Source organism: Poromitra crassiceps (assembly GCF_964638095.1).
Source record: "Poromitra crassiceps genome assembly, chromosome: 10".
NCBI lineage: Eukaryota > Metazoa > Chordata > Actinopteri > Beryciformes > Melamphaidae > Poromitra > Poromitra crassiceps.
Genome location: NC_139631.1, coordinates 33,696,439 through 33,719,910, shown reverse-complemented (window position 1 = coordinate 33,719,910; position 23,472 = coordinate 33,696,439). Strand labels below are relative to the sequence as shown.

The 23,472-nt window shown below is 44.6% G+C and overlaps 1 protein-coding gene across 1 annotated transcript in view; it reads left to right on the top strand.

Moving 5' to 3' along the window:
• Positions 1-23,472, top strand: part of ksr2 (kinase suppressor of ras 2) — a gene marked incomplete at both ends in the record, with an annotated part of 107,008 nt that overhangs the window by 38,001 nt on the left and 45,535 nt on the right. Inside the window, one exon of the mRNA XM_083644595.1 lies at positions 20,152-20,327. Within this exon, the coding sequence (XP_083500721.1) occupies positions 20,152-20,327 (176 nt within the window). The remainder of the gene's footprint in view (positions 1-20,151; positions 20,328-23,472) is intronic.

The following is a 23,472-nucleotide window of genomic DNA, read 5'->3' as shown; positions in this document are numbered from 1 at the left end:
CAATTTCATTTTGCTTATGTTGGAGCCTCTCCATCTCTCTCTCTATCTCTCTGCATGCCCTTTTCAAAGCAGAGAGGCCCTCTGGCTAGAGTGTCACTTAATGAACCTGGTTGTCTATGTTAATGAGTATAGCAACATGCATGCGTTAGAAAAGGCCAAGTGAGTTCTCAGCGTGTCAGAGTCCCACTCGGCGAGTCACACGAAGATCGTTCTGGAAGGTGGGCGCGTTCGTTTCTCCACGCCGGTGCTGGAAAACGCTAATATCGTGTGGTTATAATGCCGCCTTTATGAGAGTTTCACAGCTTTTTGAATGTTAAGCACTTTCTTATTGAATTTTCGACGTTTGCTAATAAATCACGTGGTGCCGGGCGGGGGTTGTTGGCATGATTCACCCTCTTCTTCTCTCGGGGTAATTCTACCGCGCAACACTCGGGGGAAGCACATTTGCATCCATCATGACTAATTTAGCTGTTTGCTTTCATTGAGCTGGTGTACGTATATATTTCTCTCAAGAACCCGCACCCCCTCCCCATCGTTTGTCATTGAGCTGGTGTACGTATATATTTCTCTCAAGAGCACCCCCCCCCTCCCATCATTTTTTCCCCGTTCTCCACGTTTCCTTCTCTTTCTGTCTCTTCACCCCGCATCTCTTTTGAGAATCTGTCAATGTGGTATTTTACCGTCATCCATAAAATCTACCAGTTCAGACAGAAAATACATTTTTATTGGATTTTGTTGTTGTTTTTCCCCAGCGCTGTGGAGGAAGCTGCGATGGTTGTGGGGCTCTGTTGATTGCTACAGATGAGATGAAATGTCGAATATCTTCACATGGTTCAGTAGCATGTGAATATGGCATTTGAGATGTACAACTGAAGTGCTGCTGCAATGTTGATACTCATACTCTACTACTACTACTACTCTACTACTCATACTCAGCTGTAGTATGGACAGTTGTAAATGAAGTAATTAGATTAAAATGTCTTGTGAAAATGTTGAACAAATAAGCATGTTTTCTTTGTCGGTTTGACACTAACTTAACCCCATTAAAGAGTCATTAGGTTTAGTTTGAGAAAAGACAGTTGTACATGGAATATTTGGGACGAAAACACTAAGAGCTCATTTATGCGCCAAATAAATGCGTCCGTTTCAAATGATGTAACCGTCACTGAACACATACTTCCATGCGTCTTTCACGTTGGTATCATGTTAAGCAATACATCCGCTAGTGGGCAGTAGAGAGTAAAATGTGTGAGAGAGTGTGTGTGTGTGGTACTGCTCCGTTTCATCCGTATCCAACGCAGAGTACGGACAGATAGCTCCGTCCGTATAGGCTACATCCAAGTTGAGCATAATTGGGCCTTAAGACAAGACGTACATCCATGTTCCTCTGTCATGACGCTCTGCCATGAACAACCATATCTTCAGACGAAAGAAGACACTTTGATGAACATGACGTTGAGTGTTGAATAAGTATATCCAAAGTATTAGTAACTAGCTATTTTATGTTAACAAAAGCATTACAGGCATTTATTCCAATTCTTAACTGAAAAATAACAGAGAAAATCAAATAGTTATTTAGAAAAGGGATAGTGTCCCCAAATTTTTGAAAGTACAGTAGAATACCATAATAAAATGCCAATTAAGGAGACCAAGGTCTGCAGTTCTAGTGCAGTAGTTGTAGGACCATCTAGGCAAACCTAAAACTCTGCTGCCACAGTCAAAACCGCTCTAGTCAGTTGACTGAAACGACTCCTGACTTGTGCCGGACCTTTTTCCCATAGAGTGCTTTGTAATGTGAAGACAGGTTTATCACCTCACATATCATCATACTTCTCGGCGTCGCCACCGATGCGCCTCGGCCCGACGTTGACGGTCCTCCGAGATACGGATCAGTGTTTTCCCCGGGACGCACACGTCGCCACATTAGCCGGCGACCTTTGACCCCCAGAGGATTATTATTGCCGCATGCTCCCCTGTATCGGACAGTGTAGTTAAGAATCCCACGGTGTGGTGGATAGAGCCGCGTACGTCAGGGTATGCAGGCGTGTGTGTGGGTGGGGTGTGTGGGTGGGGGGTGTGTGGGTGTGTGTGTGTGTGTGTGTGGGTGTGTGTGTGTGTGTGTGTACGTGTGTGTGGGGGGTGGGGGTGGGGTGTGTGTGTGTGTGGTGTGTGTACGTGTGGCTCATCCATGTTAATCAGGTGCTTTGGCTCCTTTACCATTAATGACAAGTCGGGTGAGAGGGGATATCAACACAAGGCCCTTAACACCCAGACACTCTACCTCCCCTCCATCCACCCATCCCTCCCTCCCTTCCTCCCTCCCTCCCTCCATCCATCCATCTATATCGTCCCTAATGAGTGCTTGCCCCAGCCTCCACCGGCACCCCAGAAATTGGAGTCATGATTATGAATTTATATGAGTGTTTAGGAGTGGAATGCCACTTTTGCTGCTGCAGAATTAATTTATTAAGCTAATGTTTCTTGTTCTTTTTTGAGGTGATTGTTTGGGCAAGCGGAAATGATAATGGGAGATTTGTGTGGGTGGGCGAGCGGAAGTCATTCTTAAAGGTCCCAATTCGTGCAGCTGTAACCTCTTAAAAACGTGTGTCTCTGGTCCATAAAACATGATTCTGGATTAATTTGTCGAAAATATAGCAACCCCGTTTGTTCTGACGGAGTTGTCACTTCCTCATCTCGTTGCGTCCCAAGAATGGTCTGTTTCTATAATATATTCAGAACTAACAGTTCCCATTGGCCGCTGAGGGAGAGCCCGCCCCAGGCTCCCAGCGGCCAATCAGATTAACGTCTGGGACCAGCATGCTAGGTTGTGTCCACAACTAATGTTAGCAACGCTACGCTAAAGAGGACATCTCAAAATGCCTAGACTTACCGAATGCACCTCCGCAGTTGCTGGATCACGTACAGTTGGCGTCACTCCAGCTAGAAGTGTTAATTTTGTGGCTATAGACAAAATGGTGCAGGTAGCTTGTTTGAGAGAGACCGCGCGCAGTATGTTTAAGGACCCGAGTGACATCACATTAACCCGTCTGGGGGAACAGAGCGTTAGGGGGCGTGGCTTGAAGGAGACTGCAGGGGGAAGCTGGATAGGGACAAATCCAACTGTGGCAGTTCTGAGGTTGTGACCACTCATTACAGGGAGGGATGACAGCAGTATATATGCATTTACAAGTAAAAACAGCTTTTGCACGGAATGGGACCTTTAAAGTTCTTTTCTAAGAAGAAGAAGGGGGGAAAACACCTGATGAATGAACAAAAAGTAAACAGGGAAAATATTGATTTCTGATATTTACATTGTGTTCAAAGCGTTTTACTTTACGTGTTAATTTAGCAGGAATTATTGTTTTTTGTTTTTTTACTGAAAAATATTAATCCTAACAATTATGTTATGTTTCCCCACAAGGATCATTAAAGTTTCATCCCAATCTGTCCTATTATTATAAAATTAGAGAGGAGAGTGAAAATGATGCCAGACACGATTCTAGGGCTGCACAAGCACAATTAATTGAAATGTAATAAAAATCACAATATTATGGCCGACTGCAATTTTCAAATTGTGCAATATGGGTTAAAGGACAAATGTGTATCAAAATACCATTTCAATTAAGATTAAGAAAATTAAGAAAGCATATTTGTTTGGTAAAGATTCGCAAAATTCACACGATAATCATTTTTCATATCTGAGAATAATGATGTAAAAATCATCATTCCCTCTAATATCACGAATCATATCGTAATTGTAATATAAGTCCAAAATAATCGCAGTTCGATTTTTTTCCCCTTCTCAAAATCGCGCAGCCCTGCACGAATCTGACAAAGATCAGAAGAGTCCTGGGTCTGATTCCCACACTGGAATACGACTGTTTCCATTTGACTGCCCGACAAGATAACAATAAAGGGAGTTATTGCCATCGTTCATCATTCAGGCCATGAAGTGGTCCTTTCATCTCAGCCTCTTCTCTTCAATTTTCACGTCAAGGCGGATAATATCTTCTGTGCTCTAGGTTCCTATTCTGTGCCTGACCCCTCCTCCTTTTAAGTTTGCCGTCATTTACTACTGCGCCTGTGCCTCGAAAACCTCCACTTAACCTGAACGGCTGTGGGCCAGATTGCTTTTCTCGCACCTAGCGCTGTTGTTGTAATATTTAGCCTTGTGTGTTTAAGGTTTGAGCTATGGTTTCATTTTGACTGAATTGGGGAAATAAATTGCGATCAAATTCAATGTTCTGTGAAATATACGCACAGTTCACGTGCACACGGATGGAGGGGGGGGGGGGGGGGGGGGGGGGGTTAGGGGAGGAGCTGGAACAGCTGGAAAACACCTCCTGTGACAGATATACATTGTCACATATGATAGATGCGTTGACTCGGCAGACGAGCGGACTGCCTCAGGCTGTGATAAAAACCCTTGATTGCTATTAAAGCAAGCGAGCCTGTTATTGGAAGTCAGCTTCAATTCACACTTTGCAGTAGCATTCTATATGATCCAATTTGTGAAGGATGCAACTCGCTGCAACAGGCTATGTTATCTGTCCACACTCTACGAACCATATAGTGATTCATAGGTCGTAACTCAATGCTACACTAGAATCTTATCAGATGGGGGAGCCTGGGACAAAATCGTATCAAAATGGGGGTCCGTGGTCTAATTTGTGTCAGTTTAGGGGGGCCTTGATGTGAAAAAGTTTGAGAACAACTGGTTTAGACTATTGTAAGTCCCTTTTTTACTGGATTATCTAAAACGTCAAAGAAAACTACAGCTCGTTGAGAATGCTGCGGCCAGAGTCTTAACCAAAACAAAGAAAAGGGATCACATGACCCCCGCTGCTTAAGACCTAAGACACTGCATGGCTCCTGTACCTTTTTAGAATAGATTTTAAGGTAATTTTACTGGTTTATAAAACCTTAAATGACCTCAGCTCCTCCCTACATCAGAGATGTTCTTTCATTTTCTTGTAAATGTCCCTTATGTGTCCCATAAAAGTACAGATGAGAGAGCCTTCTGTTTTTATGCCCCTAAACTGTGGAACTCACTGCCTCTGGATATTACAATGGCAAGCTATCTCTGTATTTTTAAAGGGAAATTAAAGACCTATCTTTTTAATCTGGATTTTAATTTGGAGTAATGTTAGTTTATAAATTCTAATCATTGTTTTTTACATTATATTCATCTTTGGTGTTTATTTTATTGTATTTTATATTTTATTTTGTTGACTCTTATTTATACATTGGCCTGCATGGTTGTATGAAAGCTTTATAAATAAAGTTGAGTTATGACTATTTTAACCAGGCAGGCTGTAGAGAAGCTACTGAAGCGACAACATGTCACAGACTGTCTTCCTGTCAACCTGCCTCTTCCACTGTCTCTGTTTCCCCGTCTCAATAAACCTCTGGATCTCACTTCTCATCTGCTCATCGCTCCCCCACCCCCTCTTCCTCCCCCTCTTCCTCCCCCTCTTCTTCTCTCTCTTTTCCATCCCTCTCTGCTCACTGTCTTTCTGGGCGTCCGGCTAGTGTAGAGTTAAAAGCGCTCGCCTACGCCTACCAACACGAGGGTCGCAGGTTCGTACCCACGCGTTACCTCCGACTTGGTCGGGCGCCCATACGGGCACGATTGGCTGTGCCTGAGGGTGGGAAGCCGGATTGCGGGTATGTGTCCTGGTCGCTGCACTAGCGCCTCCTCTGGTCGGTTGGGGTGCCTGGTCGGCGTGGAAGGGAACTGGTGGGAATAGCGTGATCCTCGCACGTGCTACGTTCTACCTGTGAAGCTTCCCCTGTCAGGTGAAAAGAAGCGGCTGGCAACTGCGCTTTTGTCAGAGGAAGCATGGTGCTAGTCTCGGGCTCTCCCCAGATCGGCAGAGGGTGGAGCAGCGATGGGGGCAGCGAATAGGGCAGCATGGGGATAAATGGTCCTGGTTGCTGCACTGGCGCAAATAAGACATTGAAAGTCATTGAATTTGGTGTAGGTTGGTCGTTGCACAGAAAATGTGCAGCAGCAATAATACATGACAGAATGATTCTGCCAAAGGTAGCAGATCGCCGACTTGAATGAACTCGGGACTTGACGCCACAAAGCAAGCCGACCTGCTTTGGATGAAACCACTAAAGGCTCACAGTAATCCTCTGTTGTAAGTAATCATTATTCTAGCCAGTATTTAATTTCTCTTCCAACTTTATTAAAGCAACAAAGAGCAATGTCTGCCAGAGATATTATTTCAGCCTCCATTTGCATAAAAACCAACAGGGTGCTTTTCTTGCCATATGGGTTTCTCTGCATATTTCTGAGTTAGAAGTGGAGTTATGGAGATGGATTCCTCTGAGTCGTATATTATCAGAGTCGGGCACAAGCATTAATTAGAAGGAGCTTGATTTTTTTTTCTCAGTATTAAAGCGTCATCACTGTTGAAATATGGCAGTTGGGTAGTGAGCTGTGCACCTGCTCGCCAGCTAAGCCCGGAACCTGTGCAGTATTGAATATTCATGAGCCTGCTTTGTGTATTCCTCTCATTTGATATGACAGAATGTAAAGGACATGTGTTGTTTTGAAGTGTTGCTCCTGTTCTCTCTTGTGTCTTTGATCAAATGCAACTTTCACTTGTAAAAGTGTAATTAGTGTTTCAGCAAGTGTGGAAGTAAGCGCATGTTCAGTGAGAGGATGGATGGATGTGTGTTGTGTGTGTGTGTGTGTGTGTGTGTGTGTGTGTGTGTGTGTGTGTGTGTGTGTGTGTGTGTGCGTGTGTGTGTGCATGTGCGTGTGCGTGTGCGTGTGCGTGTGTGTGTGTGTGTGTGCAGGAGCATATTTTCTTTTTCTAATCAACTTCCAAGAGCTAAAAAAAACATTTTTTTTTACCTTTATTTATTCATGGGAGTCTCACTGAGAGCAATGCTCTCTTTTTCATGAGTACCCTGTTCACATTCACACACACATTCATACCTGGAAGCTGCCCAGTACAACCACAGTCTGATCTGCTGGCCACTGAGCAGCTCCACTTCTGCTCTCCTCTGTTATGTACTGTACAAATTATGCACAGGAGAGAGAGAGAGACAGAGTAGGGTTGTAAGTAATGATACTACAGTAGAATTTCTAACTTTGATACCGATACCCAGGAAAATATCGATCGATACCATTTTCGATACCATGGGGGGGATTGATTAGAACACGAGGCATACAGTAAAAGTGATGAGGACAGGTGGAACGACAGATGCACGCTTCTCCATAATCTAGGCCCGAGAAAACTCATTCAAAACTTACACAGAAGATCCCCCCTGTTCTAGTCATCAGCCTATCAGAACACTTTAAGCTTGTTGAAGCAACAGATACCCACCAATGACAGGGAGGGAAATATCATTAGTATGTTCGATTTTTCATTAAGAGCAAGCACTGCTGGCATCAATACTGTTGCAATTTTTTTTTGTATCCATACCTGTTGCAAATGAGTATCTGTTTCAAATTTTTGACATTTATTGATACTATTGATACTTTTGACAACCTTTAGACCGAGGAATGCCGTGCATCAGGGAGCCGACGCTTGTATTTCGGGTCATGGCCTTTTGATGACTGGTGATAGAAACGTGGCTTGGCACGGGCAATTGACGGTCGGACTTTGCGGATTGCAGAAACATTTTAATATCAGAAATCTGTTGAGAACTATATGGATTGTAGAGAGGATTTAAGGCTCCCACTTCCTGTACTTTGATCTGCTCGTTTGGCAGTAAGTTGGTACCTGAGATGAGACACACACATGCGATGCGTTTGATCTACAAGAGACACACATCGTCATATAAGATTACTGTAAATCAAAGGACAGCCATTGAAATCACCTCTGCACTTTCTTGTTTTCTCTCAACACTTGTGAGGTCACCCACCTCTCTCTTTCTGTATCACATGTTCTTTAAGTTTCTCTCTCCCTGAACTTGTCATACACTGGCATGAAAAGGGGACGTTGAATAGATCATTTAACAACGTTGTAAAGTAGCTGTGGAGTTCACTGAGTTTAGTGCACGCGCGCACGCACGCACAGACACACACACAGCACGCACAGTCCCCCTTCCGGCCGCCCGCCCGCACCGACGTTTTCAAACCAAAACTTGGGAATCCTCGCCTCTTCTCTCTCTCCATTCATTTTGACTTTTCCTCCTAAACGTCTACCAGTCATTAGAGGAGAAACGGATGCATGCAGAGAGATGAATGGTCTAAATTAGATTGGAATGGCACAACGTGGGCTAATCGCAATAGCTGACAAAAGCTCTATGCCGGCGACGCGATAACCTGAAGGCTGCTTCCTTATTGCGGGAGATGGGAAGTGAGGAGTTGCGCTGGCTTGGAGGTCTAATTGCGTGACTCAGTCGTCGGCAGCGAGAGACCGACACGGGAAGAAACATTCCCGCGGGGCTTTAATACACCCCACACTTAATGAGTCTTACTTTGCATGCTCAGCCGGGACTCGGCTCCCCCAAGTTTTTTATTTTGGAATATATTTCTTGAAACTCTTTAAAGAGTGTGTCTTTCTCTGTGACTGACGATGTCGCCACATTTCCTTTCTCTCCACATTCTCTCCCCCGGATCTTTTTATGGCTTAAAAAAAAAAAAAATCTTTTATGTCTCTTGTTTTTTTCTTTCCACACCGCCCAATCTGAGTCTATCAGTCTGACCACGAATAACTTATCGGCCATCTGGGGACAGACGGCCGATCCTTCGGGATGTCTGGTGTAGAGCGCACGTCCGCGCCAAAGACTTCCGCGTCCCTCATTGTTTACAGTCGGACGACATCGTCTCATCGGCAGCTATCTGATTATAGCGATTAGCCGTAATGTCGTCTGAAACTAAAACGCCTACAAAAAGTATCGATCGATCAACTCCAACTCTATTCTTAGACTAATAAGACCTAATAGACTCTGGGTTCCCAGATTGCTCACTGGCTTTGGCCAGTGGCCAAAGCCACGCAGTTTCATTTCAGCGTCCTGTGTGAACAAGGGTTTAAGGTCTCATTATGCTTTCCACATCAGCGAGGAACGCGAGTGTCCGCGCGGAAAAGTGACGTCAAATCAGCAGACACGCCCCTCCGCAAGGCTCCGTGCGGACGGTTTTCGACCGGCCGTGCGCACGCCGAATTTTGTAACTACTGGGCTGGGCGGACAAAGTGGAGTTTTCAAGACTCGCGCTCAATTCCGCCTGCAGAAACCCACACAGAGTATAAAAGCACCACACGTTTCCTCGTCAGGATTCCGTGTCTCTCATTTCCGTGCGGCCGGCCAAAGCGTCAAGCATAATCCAGGCTTTAGGCGTCAGATCAGCTTGAGCCTGCCTCAAGCTTCAGTTCTGCCTATGCTCTGCCTATGGTGTGAACAAACACTTATTTTTACATCTGTCTGTCTGTAGAGCTGCAACGATTAATCAATACATTTATTATTTGTCAACTATTAAATTAATCTGCAACTATTTTGATAATCAATAAAAAAAAAAGAGTCCAACTTCTTAAATGTGAATCTTTTCTGGTATATTTACTCCTCTATGACAGTAAACAGAATATCTTTGGGTTGTGGACAAAACAGACATTTTACAACTAATGTTAATCGAGAAAATAATCGTCAGATTAATCGACAATGAAAATAATCGTTAGTTGCAGCCCTATTTGTCTGTCAACTGTCCCTCTTGGACCGGTCTTCATGCAGGTTTCTCTAAATGTCTCCATCTGTTTGCATTCCGTTGTTGGGATCTCAGTCTTGTTTCCGTCTGCCGTGGTTTGTTTATCTCTGCTTGTCTCTGAGGCTATCTGCTTCTTGTGTCATGCCTCTGTTTCAGCCACACTTTCATGTCTCTATCTTCTTCCTGGCTCTCCATGCATCCTTGTCGCCCTGCGTGCTCCTGTCTTTCCCATCTCACTTGTCTTTTTTTGTAGTATCTTGAGCCGTCCGCAGCTGCCCCCATCTCTCTCGTCCCCTACAATACACTTCAGTCCACTCCATCATGAACTGTGTGAATGTTGCGCGCATGTGTGTGTGTGTGTGTGTGTGTGTGTGTGTCCGATCACTTTTCTATGTCATTCAAGTTCAGTGACGGCCATGTTTGTTGCTGTTTCTGTCAAGCCTAAGCATGTACAGTAGTGTTGCTCCCTCAGGTTAAGGTTGTGTATTTATGCATCATGTCTGTGTTTGCTGTCCGTGTGGTTGTGTGTGCGCGTGGGTGTGTGTGTGTGTGTGTGTGTGTGTGTGTGTGTGTGTGTGTGTGTGTGTGTGTGTGTGTGTGTGTGTGTGTCCGTACGTACGTACGTACGTGCGTGCGTGCGTGCGTGCGTGCATGCGTGTGTGTGTGTGTGTGTGTGTGTGTGTGTTTGTGTGCTTTGCCACCCGGTCTTTTCAGTGAGCTTTGAGCCTGCGGGATGATAAACATCAGGACTGAGTGAGGCGCTGGGACGGTATTGCTCTTAAAGTCTCTCGAGACATTTTCAATTCAGATCAGTTATTTTCCCCATAACGAACCCAAGGTTGCGTAGGCTGTCAGTGAATAATTTGAAGATGATTCATGTTATTTAAATATGTTTCGGGAGTGGGCTAACCTCAGTTTACATCTCTTTGTCACTCAGTAAGGCTGACGCTTGTGTGTCGACGTGCTGTACCTTCAGGTGACAACTTATCAGTAAATCTACAAATTGCAGTAGAGTTCTGAACTGAGCGGTCTACGGAACAGAAACAGAAAAAAACAAAGACAGCCATAACGATGATTGTTGGAATAACCTGATCAGTCTGCAGCTAAAGTATTTAAGTGAGGGGTAATGTACAGCTAAAGTATTTAAGTGAGGGGTAATGTACAGCTAAAGTATTTAAGTGAGGGGTAATGTACAGCTAAAGTATTTAAGTGAGGGGTAATGTACAGCGAGCTGGCCAATTATTGCAAAATAAGCCCTGATGGGGTGAATCACCTTCACCAGGCTCCATCACCCTGAGGAGGCTGACGGTGCGATAAAGACTAGCTTGCGGTACATTATCCTACATACATATTACACAGCTACTTACCAAAGGCATCTATCATTTGGCATGAAATACTAATTTAAAATCAGTTTATTTCCAAGCTAAAGTCATTTTGCAAGCAAACATCTGTAGCTAGCATGCAGGGTTACGCTGTAGCTGAACTGCAGCAGCCACAGGAGTGTAAACAAATCCAGTACGATTGCTGTTCTACAGAAGCGTATTGCATTTTTTTAAAAGAGAGAAAAAACCATGGTTTCTCGTAATTAAGAATTCCCTATCTCGTAATTATCACTTAGCATCTCATAATTATGACTTAATATCTCATGTAATTATGGACGTTTACTGTAGTCTTCAAAAAGCATAGGACTTTAGAAATACTGTTTTAAACCATCACCTTGAATTAAAAACACATTCAAAAGGTGAGCACTCATATCTGTCACTGCATTGTAATAGTCGCTATATTAAATTTTGTATCTGCCATAAATCTGCTATAAACACTGTATTAGAGTACACTTGCAGTATGGCTGACTTTGAGGGCCGTGACTTTTTTTTTTTAACACCCTGCACGGCTGGGCCTAAATGATAGTGTGAGATCCCAAGTAATAATTATGAGATTGTAAGTCTATAATTATGAAATACAGAAGTCCAACTAGAAACCATTATCAACCACTTCTGTACTGTTCAGCCTGTAACCATCAATCAAATGTCTGCAGTAACCAAGGACTATGGTTGTCTTGGCACACCGTGTTGATAGTTAATGTACAGACTTAACAGACTTAAATAACAGACTTCTTGCTTCACACACGCGCGCACACGCACACGCGCGCGCACACACACACACACGCACACGCACACGCACACGCACACGCACACGCACACACACACACACACACACACACTAAGACAAACACCATTCCTGAGGAGGTCACATAATTACTCAAGACTCACATTTTTGCACATTTGTTTTACTTGTGCCAAAGGTGTCTGTGGTCCCCATGATGTCGAACAAGTTTAATGCCCTTAGAGTTCATGAAACTCCTTCAAAACCCCAAATAATATTTCCAAAATCACTCTGAAAATTAGGCTGTGTATTTCTAAATTCCTTAACAGTTGATTACTTGCTAATTCTTTCCCCCCGAGAAATTATGCACTGTACAATTTTTGGTGGGCGTATTGTTTCATTCAAATAAAAAGAAGTGTCAATCACTGGAACCCTCTTAAGCAGATGATAACAGTGGTCAGATGGAGGAACAAACAAATGTGTTAAAGACAAGCTAACCAGCTTCACTGAGGGACATTTCACTTCATATCTTTTCATGAGTCAGGTGATACAGACAAGGAATTGTTTGGACAATTAATTGTCAAATATATGATTAAAAAAAATCCAATACTACTACTACGATCATGGCAACTATTACTACTGCTACTACTGCTGCTGCTGCTTCTACTACTACTACCACCAATATTTGTTTTCTTAACAAAGTTGCTTATCTAGCAGCCTAGCAATTCCTTATTTCACTGTTGTCCTGTGGAAACCTTGTAACTCCAATGTTGGTGATTTTCAACTCCCATGCTCTTCAATGGCGTAAGAAAATTCTGCCACCTCTTGTGTCACGAAGCCCTTTAAAACTCACCGGATAAACTCCTAAACGCATGGTGGTAAAGCTGCAAACAAGCCTATCTCTCAATTCATGCACAGTTGACATTTTGGAGAAACAAGGTTTTCACTGCACAGCGATCATTATGCAAGACTCCACAACCAACAATTAGTCAAACTGACAGCACTGGATCAGCATCAACAATGATATATCAACATTGAATCCGTCATTACCTCGGAGTGGAAATACTCATCAGTACATTCAATGATGCATCACTGTTCAGTTCAAATGAATTGCCTTTTCTCTGTCTGTGTGCTGTCTTGTGTGGTCTAGTCTTCTGTCCTACCTTCTGTCTTGTGTGGTCTAGTCTTCTGTCCTACCTTCTGTCTTGTGTGGTCTAGTCTTCTGTCCTACCTTCTGTCTTGTGTGGTCTAGTCTTCTGTCCTACCTTCTGTCTTGTGTGGTCTAGTCTTCTGTCCTACCTTCTGTCTTGTGTGGTCTAGTCTTCTGTCCTACCTTCTGTCTTGTGTGGTCTAGTCTTCTGTCCTACCTTCTGTCTTGTGTGGTCTAGTCTTCTGTCCTACCTTCTGTCTTGTGTGGTCTAGTCTTCTGTCCTACCTTCTGTCTTGTGTGGTCTAGTCTTCTGTCCTACCTTCTGTCTGTGTGCTGTCTTGTGTGGTCTAGTCTTCTGTCCTACCTTCTTGGATGCTCTTCCCTTCAGGAGCAGTGGCAGCGCGAGTCGCGCGACATAGCTGGCCGCCTAGGGCGCCATCCCAAGGGGGTCGCCAAAATTGTGCCCAGAAAAAAAAGGTTCATCAGCATAAATACATTTATCCCGATCTACTGTGCAAAGAAAGAAGGTTTTTACTGAGATACAGAAACAGGTTGTGTTCTACTCCCACTTCTATCTCCCTTAACCTCCCGACGAGTAGCTTTGAGTAGCTTTAAGTCTCTTTCAGTAAAGTAATAATAAATATTAGGGGACACTACCTGAGTTGATTTAAATGACATGAGACTGAAATTGTTTTAAATGGAACGTAATGTATTCACCAATCAAGGGTTGTGTGTGTGTGTGTGTGTGTGTGTGTGTGTGTGTGTGTGTGTGTGTGTGTGTGTGTGTGTGTGTGTGTGTGCGTGTGCGTGTGTGCGTGCGTGCGTGCGCATGTGTGTGCGTGTGTGTCTGTATGTGTCGGGTAGGCCTATTGTACGTTGTGCCTCATGAAGGTAAGATGCCTTTGAAGTTTATTTTGATGACTTTTTCTGTTGGGCTGTGCTTTTTACATATTTGCTGCCGCGTTTGTTTTTCTTGGTTGTAGTTTGTGTATTTAGCAATTAGCAATTAGTGCATTTGGCATTGTGTACCGGTGAGAGGGACACCGGTTTTGGCATCTGGCATTGCATAATGGTGACAGCATAGTGGCAGTTTGGCAACAAAATACACGTCAGGAATGAAGTAAAATGCAAAATTTCATAGTAGATGGTCCTATTTTTCTATTTTGCATGGTAACACTGTGTGTGTGTGTGTGTGTGTGTGTGTGTGTGTGTGTGTGTGTGTGTGTGTGTGTGTGTGTGCGCGCGCGTGCGTGTGCGTGCGTGCGCGTGCGTGTGCGTCTGCGTGTGTGTGCGTGCGTGTGTTTGAGAGACAGAGAGAGAGTGGGTGTGGATGGGCGGCGTCTAAACTGATTGACACGCGCCGGCACTGTTCAGCAGTGTGTTTCTCCATTGGCCCGACGCCAAGAGCTTTCAGTTCACTTGATGAATGGCAGCCAAGCTCACAATCCTGATGTGCTCATCTCATCATCATCTGGTTCTTCCATGATAACATGCTGCTGTGGCTTATGCTGCTGTCACACCTGCAATCATGCCTTCTTTGTTGCATACTGTATATAGGTGTGTAGTTCCTTCACCAAATGATTCATTACAACTACGCTCATACTGTAGACTATACTGTACTCCTCCTCGTCAATTATTTCAGATGAAACTATCTCAAAGCCCCTATGTGCATTATACCCTCTGGCAACCCCTGGTACCTTTATACACATGGTCTTAGGAATGTTCCACCGTTTCTTTCTGTTGGAGATAAGTTGCCAGGAAGATGTTTGTATCAGAATCACTTTTATTGCCACAGTATGTAAGTTACATAGGAGGAATTTGTACCTCTCTTGTACCTCTTGTGTACTCCATGTCCCTCTCCTCCTCGAGCCCATTCGATTCTCCGCCTGGCTCCCCTGTATCTAATTTTGCAATCTGCTGAGAGTTCTTCTTCTTCTCCATTTCCTTCTCCCTGATCCACCATCCCAGCAAGGGAATTTCGCGCCTCCTCCCTGTCATCAGTGATCGACCTCTCCTCTTTCCTCTTGTCATAAGTCTCGTCTCTTCAAAGTTGTCTAGCGTATCTCTCTGTGACGTCATCAGTGATGCCATAAATCACACGTGATGTTAACAGTGATGTCACTCAAGCAATTGTAATGTTATCGGTGATGTCACCCGAGCAATTGTAATGTTATCGGTGATGTCACCCGAGCAATTGTAATGTTATCGGTGATGTCTCCCGAGCAATTGTGATGTCATCAGTGATGTAACTTGAGTGATAGCGATGTCATCAGTGAGTGATGTCATCAGTGATGTCACTCGAGCAATTGTGATGCCATCAGTGAGATGTCATCAGTGAGTTTCTTCATAAAGCCTGAAGGAATGGCTGCTCGAGCAGGTCATGACGACTATGAGCTCCACTATACCGCCAAGGCAGGAGACCTGGACAAACTAAGGCTCCTGCTGCAGGACGACCACTTCAGAAGGCAGATCAATGAGAGGAAGAGGATTTGGTGGTACGGTGTGAACAGAACCCCTCTGGGGCACGCCGCCTGGTGGGGCCACACTGCTTGTGTGGACTACCTGATCACCCAGGGAGCCCAGGTAGACCTAGTTGATGACAGAAACGCACCTCTCTTCTGGGCCGTGGACGGTGGTCACCTGGACTGTGTCCGGAACCTCCTGGAAGCCGGGGCCGACCCCAACAAATGCGCACACGGGTCATGCACCCCGGTCTACTGTGCTGCCTCGGGGGCCATGCTGGATATACTGCAGGAACTCATCAGGTTCCGTGCTGCTGTTGACATTCACACCCTCGAGAGGTCTCTCTACATAAGCGCTGAAAGCAACAACCTGGACTGCTCCTGCCTGCTGATCCAGGCCGCTGGCGTCCTGACCCGTGACGTGGCTTCTCGCCTGCTGGAGGTGGGGCTGCGTAACGGGTGCCAGGCGGCCGTCGTCCAGCTGCTCCTGGACCATGGTGCCGACCCGCCCCTGGTGACCTGGGAGCAGGCACAGCTGGAGGAGAGGGCAGATCCCGAGGCTCTCAGGGTCTTTCTGGAGGCCAAGAGATGTCCTCGCAGTCTGGCCCATGTGTGTCGGATCCGGATCCGCGAAGCACTGGGCACACATCGCCTGAACCAAGTCCACTCCCTTCCACTAACACAAGTGATGAAGGACTATGTGCTCCACCAAAACTGACTTGAAGCAGACTTGACTTGATTTCTATATTTAGTTCTTCAGTGACTGTATTTCAAACAAATCCAGGGCCAGATATTAAATACCATCAGCATACACCACCTGTATCCATACTGCTATAATTGGAGAGCTGTGTGTCTGTGTGTGTTCGGTTCATCGTCTCCAGAGTCCCCACCCTAGAATTGAGCTCGCGTAGCATGCAAACATTCTAGTTATCTTAATTAATATGATGTGAGGTTCAGTATATTACTACGGTAGTTACTTTCATTTGAAAGTAATAAGTTACTTTACAATATTACTTTTGGTGTAGAGTAACTCATTACTTATTACACTACTTTTGCATTACTTTCACCAAAATAACAGCAGCAGCAGAATGGCATTGCCGCCCCGGAACATCCCGAAAAATAATTTCAACCACCTTGAAATCAGTGTAAACAGTCCAAAATTCTAAATGTTATTATTTTCCTTTCTTATTGCCATCTATAGTGGTTATTTGCATAAAAACACACAGTTTGATTAGGAAATGATTGTATCTTTTTGAAATATGTGCTTTGGTTTAATCAAATGTAACTCAATTTGTAACTTGAGTTACTTGACAAAGTAACTGGTATAATATTACTGAAATCCTATAAGTAATAAGTTATATTACTGAGTTACTGCTAAAAGTAATATATTACATGTAATATGTTACTTTTGTAATGAGTTACCCCCAACACTGTTTATTTATTTATTTGTTTATTTGTTTATTTGTTTATTTGGTCGGGACAGTGCAAAATCAATGAAACCATGGAACAGATAATAAAACCTGGAACATAATAAAAGTGTAAAAATTGCCGGATTTAGCACGAGGCTAATTTCCATCCGTTGTCCCCGAAAGACATAAAACACAAGAAACATAAAACGTAAAACATAGGTAGCAGCAATACGTAAAACATAGGTAGCAGCAGTACACTCAAAAATACGTAAAACATAAGTAGCAGCAATACACTCTAAAATACATAGCAGCAAAAATAAAAATACATAGTAGCAATACACAAAAAAAGAGAAGAAAGCATATAGGCGAGGATATAACAACCAGTTCACAAAGATTGTCAAGAGATCATTCATTCACTATGATAAATGCATTGCTACTTGTGCCCGCTCGTTTCCTTTGCGCCCGACGTGCAGACCGCAGGGAATGGTTAGATGATTGTTTTTGAAGCACGCCAAAATGATGGGGTTTAGGGGGTTTATGCAAAGGGCTGAAAGCCGGGGTTGTCTTTCTCAATGCTAGGGGGGTTTTGGCTAAAAGGGGGGTTTTCTTTCTTAACACTAAATCAGCGCGCCGAATTATGCCGGATTGGTCGATCACCCAGCGCCCGCTGTAGCGCTGCGGCCACGCCCGGTCCGTGATTTCGTAAGCCGCTGTGGGGTTTTCCTAATGCTGAGTCAGCGCGCCGAACTATGCCGGATTGGTCGATCACCCAGCGTCCGCCGTAGCGCTGCGGCCACGCCCGGGCGGTGGTTTTCGACCCACCCACTGGGTGGGTGGAAACGCAGCTTCCAGAGAATGGGATGCGATCAGCTCGGGTACCGCGACCAGAAGATCAGGGAAAGAGGACGATGACCCACAGAGCATGGCTATAAATACTGCTACGTCATAGCCTCGGCACTGACAACATTATCGGCGTCATATAGGCAAGTGCGTCACACGGACGTCACGCTGGAATTACACTTGTGCTCGTCACACTAGGATTACATGAGGTGAGGTGAGGTCACTAGGATTGCGCGTGGTGCGAGGCAGCGTGTCTGGTCTTCATCTTGAAACTAGGTCGAGACCACCATTTCAATCATGAGAGACCAGAGGGTAGAGTTTTAACGGGGATTCTCTATTCTAGTCCGAGCAGATGCCCTCTCTCACCGCAAGAAGAGAGGCATCTTAGCGCGGAGTCATTACGCCAAAGAACTAGTCACCATGCTGCTATGCCATCAGAATTAGTTGCCATACCGTCCCATGCCATAGATCTTATCGCTCTGCCATACTTGAATAAAGCTTGCTTGTTAAAACTCTACCCTCTGGTCTCTCATGATTGAAATGGTGGTCTCGACCTAGTTTCAAGATGAAGACCAGACACGCTGCCTCGCACCACGCGCAATCCTAGTGACCTCACCTCACCTCATGTAATCCTAGTGTGACGAGCACAAGTGTAATCCCAGCGTGACGTCCGTGTGACGCACTTGCCTATATGACGCCGATAATGTCGTCAGTGCCGAGGCTATGACGTAGCAGTACTTATAGCCATGCTCTGTGGGTCATCGTTCTCTTTCCCTGATCTTCTGGTCGCTGCTGTACCCGAGCTGATCGCATCCCATTCTCTGAAAGCTGCGTTTCGACCCACCCACCTCCCCAGGTATTACCTGTGGACACATGACTGGTTGGATTTCAGCCATTGTTTAAGTCTACCTTTAAAAGTAGCAAGGGTGGGGCTGTCCCTTATGGAGACGGGGAGACTATTCCACGTTTGGCTGCCTTTTATAGACAGGACGTTCTGACCAAACGTGGTCAGTCTACGTTGGACCTTGCAGTCACCTCTGGTGTCTGACCTGGTGCCAAGTCCAGTGATTCTGTTTTTATGGATGAATTCCTGTAAAGGAGGGGGAGCTAATCCATGCAGGCATTTGTAGAAAAAACAAGCACTCTTTAAGACCTTGAGATTTTCAAAGCTCAGAAAGAGATGTTTTTCCAGAATGTTACAGTGGTGGTATGACAATGGTTTTCTAGCAAATGGTTGATGGCTCTGTGATAAAGCTGTTCAATAGGTTTTATAACAGTGGCACCTGCAAACGACCAGTTTGTGAAGCAGTATTCAATGTGAGAGAATATCATGCAGTGAAGATACGTTTTAGCTGCATCAACTGTTAAGAAAGGTCGGATTTGTCTAAAATTAACTAAATTAAAATTAATTGTGTTTTTCATTTTTTTGATGTGTTTCTTGAAGGAAAGATTCGAGTCCAAGATGACTCCGAGGTACTTGAGATGGGAGACCAATTCCAATTCCTCTCCCCCCCCAGAAACACATTGGACCTTGTGATGCCAACTGGTCGTTTGCTGAACATCATGCATACAGTTTTTTTTGTATTTAGCAGCAGGCACGTGTTTTGCAACCAGTGTTGGACCTTGTCTAAGACATTTGTGAGATTACAGGAGATCAGGTCGTTTTTTTTACCATGTACAAAAATGACCGCGTCGTCAGCGTACATCTGTACATTGAAGTCAGGGCATATGTCCGGCAGGTCATTGATGTACAGGGAAAATAATAATGGCCCAAGGATCGATCCTTGTGGCACACCGACTGGGTTGTCAAGAAAAGGGGATTTGACACCATCCAACATGACACACTGTTTTCTGTTTGTTAAGTAGGACTTAAACCATTGTATAGTATCAGCAGAGAAATTGAAGTGAGATAACTTAGCCAGGAGTACTTGATGGTTGACAGTGTCAAATGCCTTCCTGAGATCCAGGAACACAGCACCAACATATGGGTTTTTGTCCAGCATGTGCTTAACCTTTTCAATGAAAACACAGTTAGCTGACTCGGTGGAATGATGAGCATGGAAGCCAAATTGTAGTGGGTGGAGTGGGGTGTGACCTTTGTCAAGATGTTTAATCATGAGTTTCCCTGTGTGATGTCCCTGCGTGATGGTTGAAAAAGGTGAGTCTAGAAAGAAGCCCTTGCTATTTGATTCTGAGAGACATGACGTCCCCCAACAGCTGGTTTTAACAGTTTAGAAAGTGATTTTTCCCTTTTAAAAACACACGAGGAAGTATCTGAACACGAGTGTCTCTTTGTGCCAATAAAATCTCATGTTTTGGAGCCATTTCATGCAGTGAGATCAGATTACAGTGTCACTAACGAACCGAACTGCAGGTCACTCAGAGGAGGACGAAGAAGACTCGTCTCGGTGGAGTTATTTGGTGCCACCTGAGCTCAAATGCCATCATTCTCACCTGAGCACTTTGATCTTTTACTCTGTTAATCACCACGTTCTCCCCTCTCGTGCTCTTTGTTCCCCTCAGACCCAAGAAGAAGAGCAAGCCCTTGAACCTTAAGATCCACAGCAGCGTGGGCAGCTGTGAGAACCTGCCCACGCAGCGCTCGCCCCTCCACAGCGGCGAGCGATCGCTGCGCTCCTTCTTCTTCCCCTCCTTCATCCCGTCCACGCCCCCTGTCCACGCCGAAACGCCCTCTGCAAGTAAGTCAACACAATAGAGAGCCAAAGGGGAACGTCACTTCCCTGCTTCAGCACATGTACCAGAGATTTTCATCCGCCATTTATTTTCCCATGGACATTTCGTAAAATGCTTATAAAAAATAGTTTTACTTCGTCAAACCAAACGGTTCAGATATATTTAGAAACAGGAGAGACCACACAACATTTGGTTTGACGAAGTACAACTATTTTTATAAGCATTTTACTAAATGTCCATGGGAAAATAAATGGCGGATGAAAATCTCTGGTACAGTGCTGAAGCAGGAAGTAGGCGGTCACTTTGCCTCTCTATTCTTTTTGGAACTTTTTATTATTATTATTAATTAAACTCAAAATGGTTTGCGACTATTATGCCTGTTTTGTGTGTCTTTCATATTCTAATCCCTTTTGACATTGACATGCTTATTGTACTGAGATATATAGTATCTCATAGGTGTCTGTGGTCCCCATGATGTCGAGCAAGTTTAATGCCCTTATAGTTCATGAAACTCATTCATAATCCAAAATAAGATTTCCAAAAATAAATGTCTTTAATATTTTTTGTGAGCCTGAACCTGTTGAATGCAACTTTGTATTTTTCTTAGCCTCATCCTAAAATGTGTTTGAAAATCTCTTTTGAAACAGATGTTAGGCCTTCAGTTTCCAAGATAAACTTGCTATAAAATTGAATTGTTTTTCTGTGTGTATTGGTAATGTTGTCGCTTCTGCCTCAACACCTGCGCACTTTAACAAACTAGCCATTCCACTATTCATAACGTCATGCAATACTGAATAATTGGTCTGGTATAGCTGAAATCCAAACTCTTCCGTCTGCTGAGACTAGGTTAGAAAATAAATGAGTTTGGCAGCCACAGCCACAGGACATATTCAATAGAGCATTCACCAAAACCAGCGTAAGACTGACTCACAACATAGATCTTATATTACTATAGATGGGTCACCGCAGGCTCCGCCAATTCTAACAAATGGTAGCAGCAAGTCTCCTAAATGGGCGTGGTCAACCATTGACTCAGACCTGCCACAAGTCTCCTAAGTGGGCGTGTCCGTGGAAAACCATGGGCAAAACCCACGTGACAAAATGACCGGAAGTGAGTTGAAGTTGGGCCGTCTTGCTTGAATCCCATCGTCTTTGCTCACAAGATATCAGGAGACGCTACTCGTGTCCTTCATGACCAATAGCCACTCTTGCCCTCAGGGAGGCAGAATCAGATTCAGATCTGTCACTAATGCACATACAAGGAATGTAGTTGCCAAACTGCAAACAAAAGATATATACTTTATCTGACATTCCATTAAACTACCCCAATCTTCGGACTACCCCAACACACACACACACACGCACGCACGCACACACGCACGCACGCGCGCACGCACACACACACACACACACACACACACACACACACACACAGCCCCCCACCTATCTACTGTAGATTAACATGTTCTGTTCTGCTGTTTTTTGCTTGTGTTTATATTAATTGATGTGTGTGGTTTTGGTTTGCCTATGTCACTGCTGCTATTGGGCATGGATGCAGGCAGGATACACTTCTGACAGTAAGGTATAATTTGAGTTAATCGAATCTATTCCACTCTGAAAACTCACATAGCCACACATCCTTTTGTCAAATAAATAAATAAAATGAAATAAAATAAAATACTTGAATCCAACATTGTTGGAACATACGTGCAAGATGAGAGCGATCGTCCTATAATGAGCGGAGGTGGCGTGTTGCTGCATACTGGCTCCCTCATTGGCTGCTGCGTTATGGGCATGCTGGCTCCCTCATTGGCTGCTGCGTTATGGGCATACTGGCTCCCTCATTGGCTGCTGCGTTATGGGCATACTGGCTCCCTCATTGGCTGCTGCGTTATGGGCATACTGGCTCCCTCATTGGCTGCTGCATTATGGGCATACTGGCTCCCTCATTTGTTGCTGTGTTATGGGCATACTGGCTCCCTCATTTGTTGCTGTGTTATGGGCATACTAGCTCCCTCATTGGCTGCTGCGTTATGGGCATACTGGCTCCCTCATTGGCTGCTGCTTTATGGGCATTCTGCGGAAGCCATTAGGCAAAAGAGAAAGCGGGCGTGATGGAGGGGGTGTCAGGGGAAGGGGTGATGAATGGTCATCACTCTGTGCTGTGAATGGCTCTAGAGTGGACCTTGACCAACAGGGTCATCACTTACTGCCTGTGTGGGACACAGTGGTGCATATTGGCTGGTTAGGGGGGGGCGTGTCATGGAATAAGCACACACACACACACACACTGTATGCATGAGAGGACGCTCAACACACCAACATGTATGTGCATGAGAACACAGACGTGCAGTGACATGCATAGAGGCGGCAAACTGTCATTGCAGATATAAATAGATGGGTACAATCTCACTGAGTCACACACACGCGCACACACACACATACACACACACACACACACACACACACACACACACACACACACACACACACACACGAGGACCCCTTTGAACACATTATCGTATCATTCAATTTTGTCATCTGTGTGTGTGTGTGTGTGTGTGTGTGTGTGTGTGTGTGTGCGCGTGCGTGTGCGTGCGTGCGTGCGTGTGTGTTCTTGTACAGCTATCTTAGTGAGAACCATGAGATTTATTCACCTTATGTTCCAACGCAGGGGTCAGCCAATTACTTCCTATTGTGTTGACACTTCCTGTGACAGTACAGTACTTATTATTGTGTTTATTGTGTTAACTCTGTGGCCAACACTGGCCAACACTCTGTGGTCCTCACTTTCTCACACAACTTCAAAGGGCTGTTTGAAGTGAAAATGTGGTTTTATTAAATGGAGAGTTTGTCTTGTTGGATGTGGAGTTGATTGAGGTACTTGTTGGATGTGGAGTTGTATGAGGTACTTGTTGGATGTGGAGTTGTACGAGGTACTTGTTGGATGTGGAGTTGTATGAGGTACTTGTTGGATGTGGAGTTGTATGAGGTACTTGTTGGATGTGGAGTTGTATGAGGTACTTGTTGGATGTGGAGTTGTATGAGGTACTTGTTGGATGTGGAGTTGTATGAGGTGCTTGTTGGATGTGGAGTTGTATGAGGTACTTGTTGGATGTGGAGTTGTATGAGGTACTTGTTGGATATGGA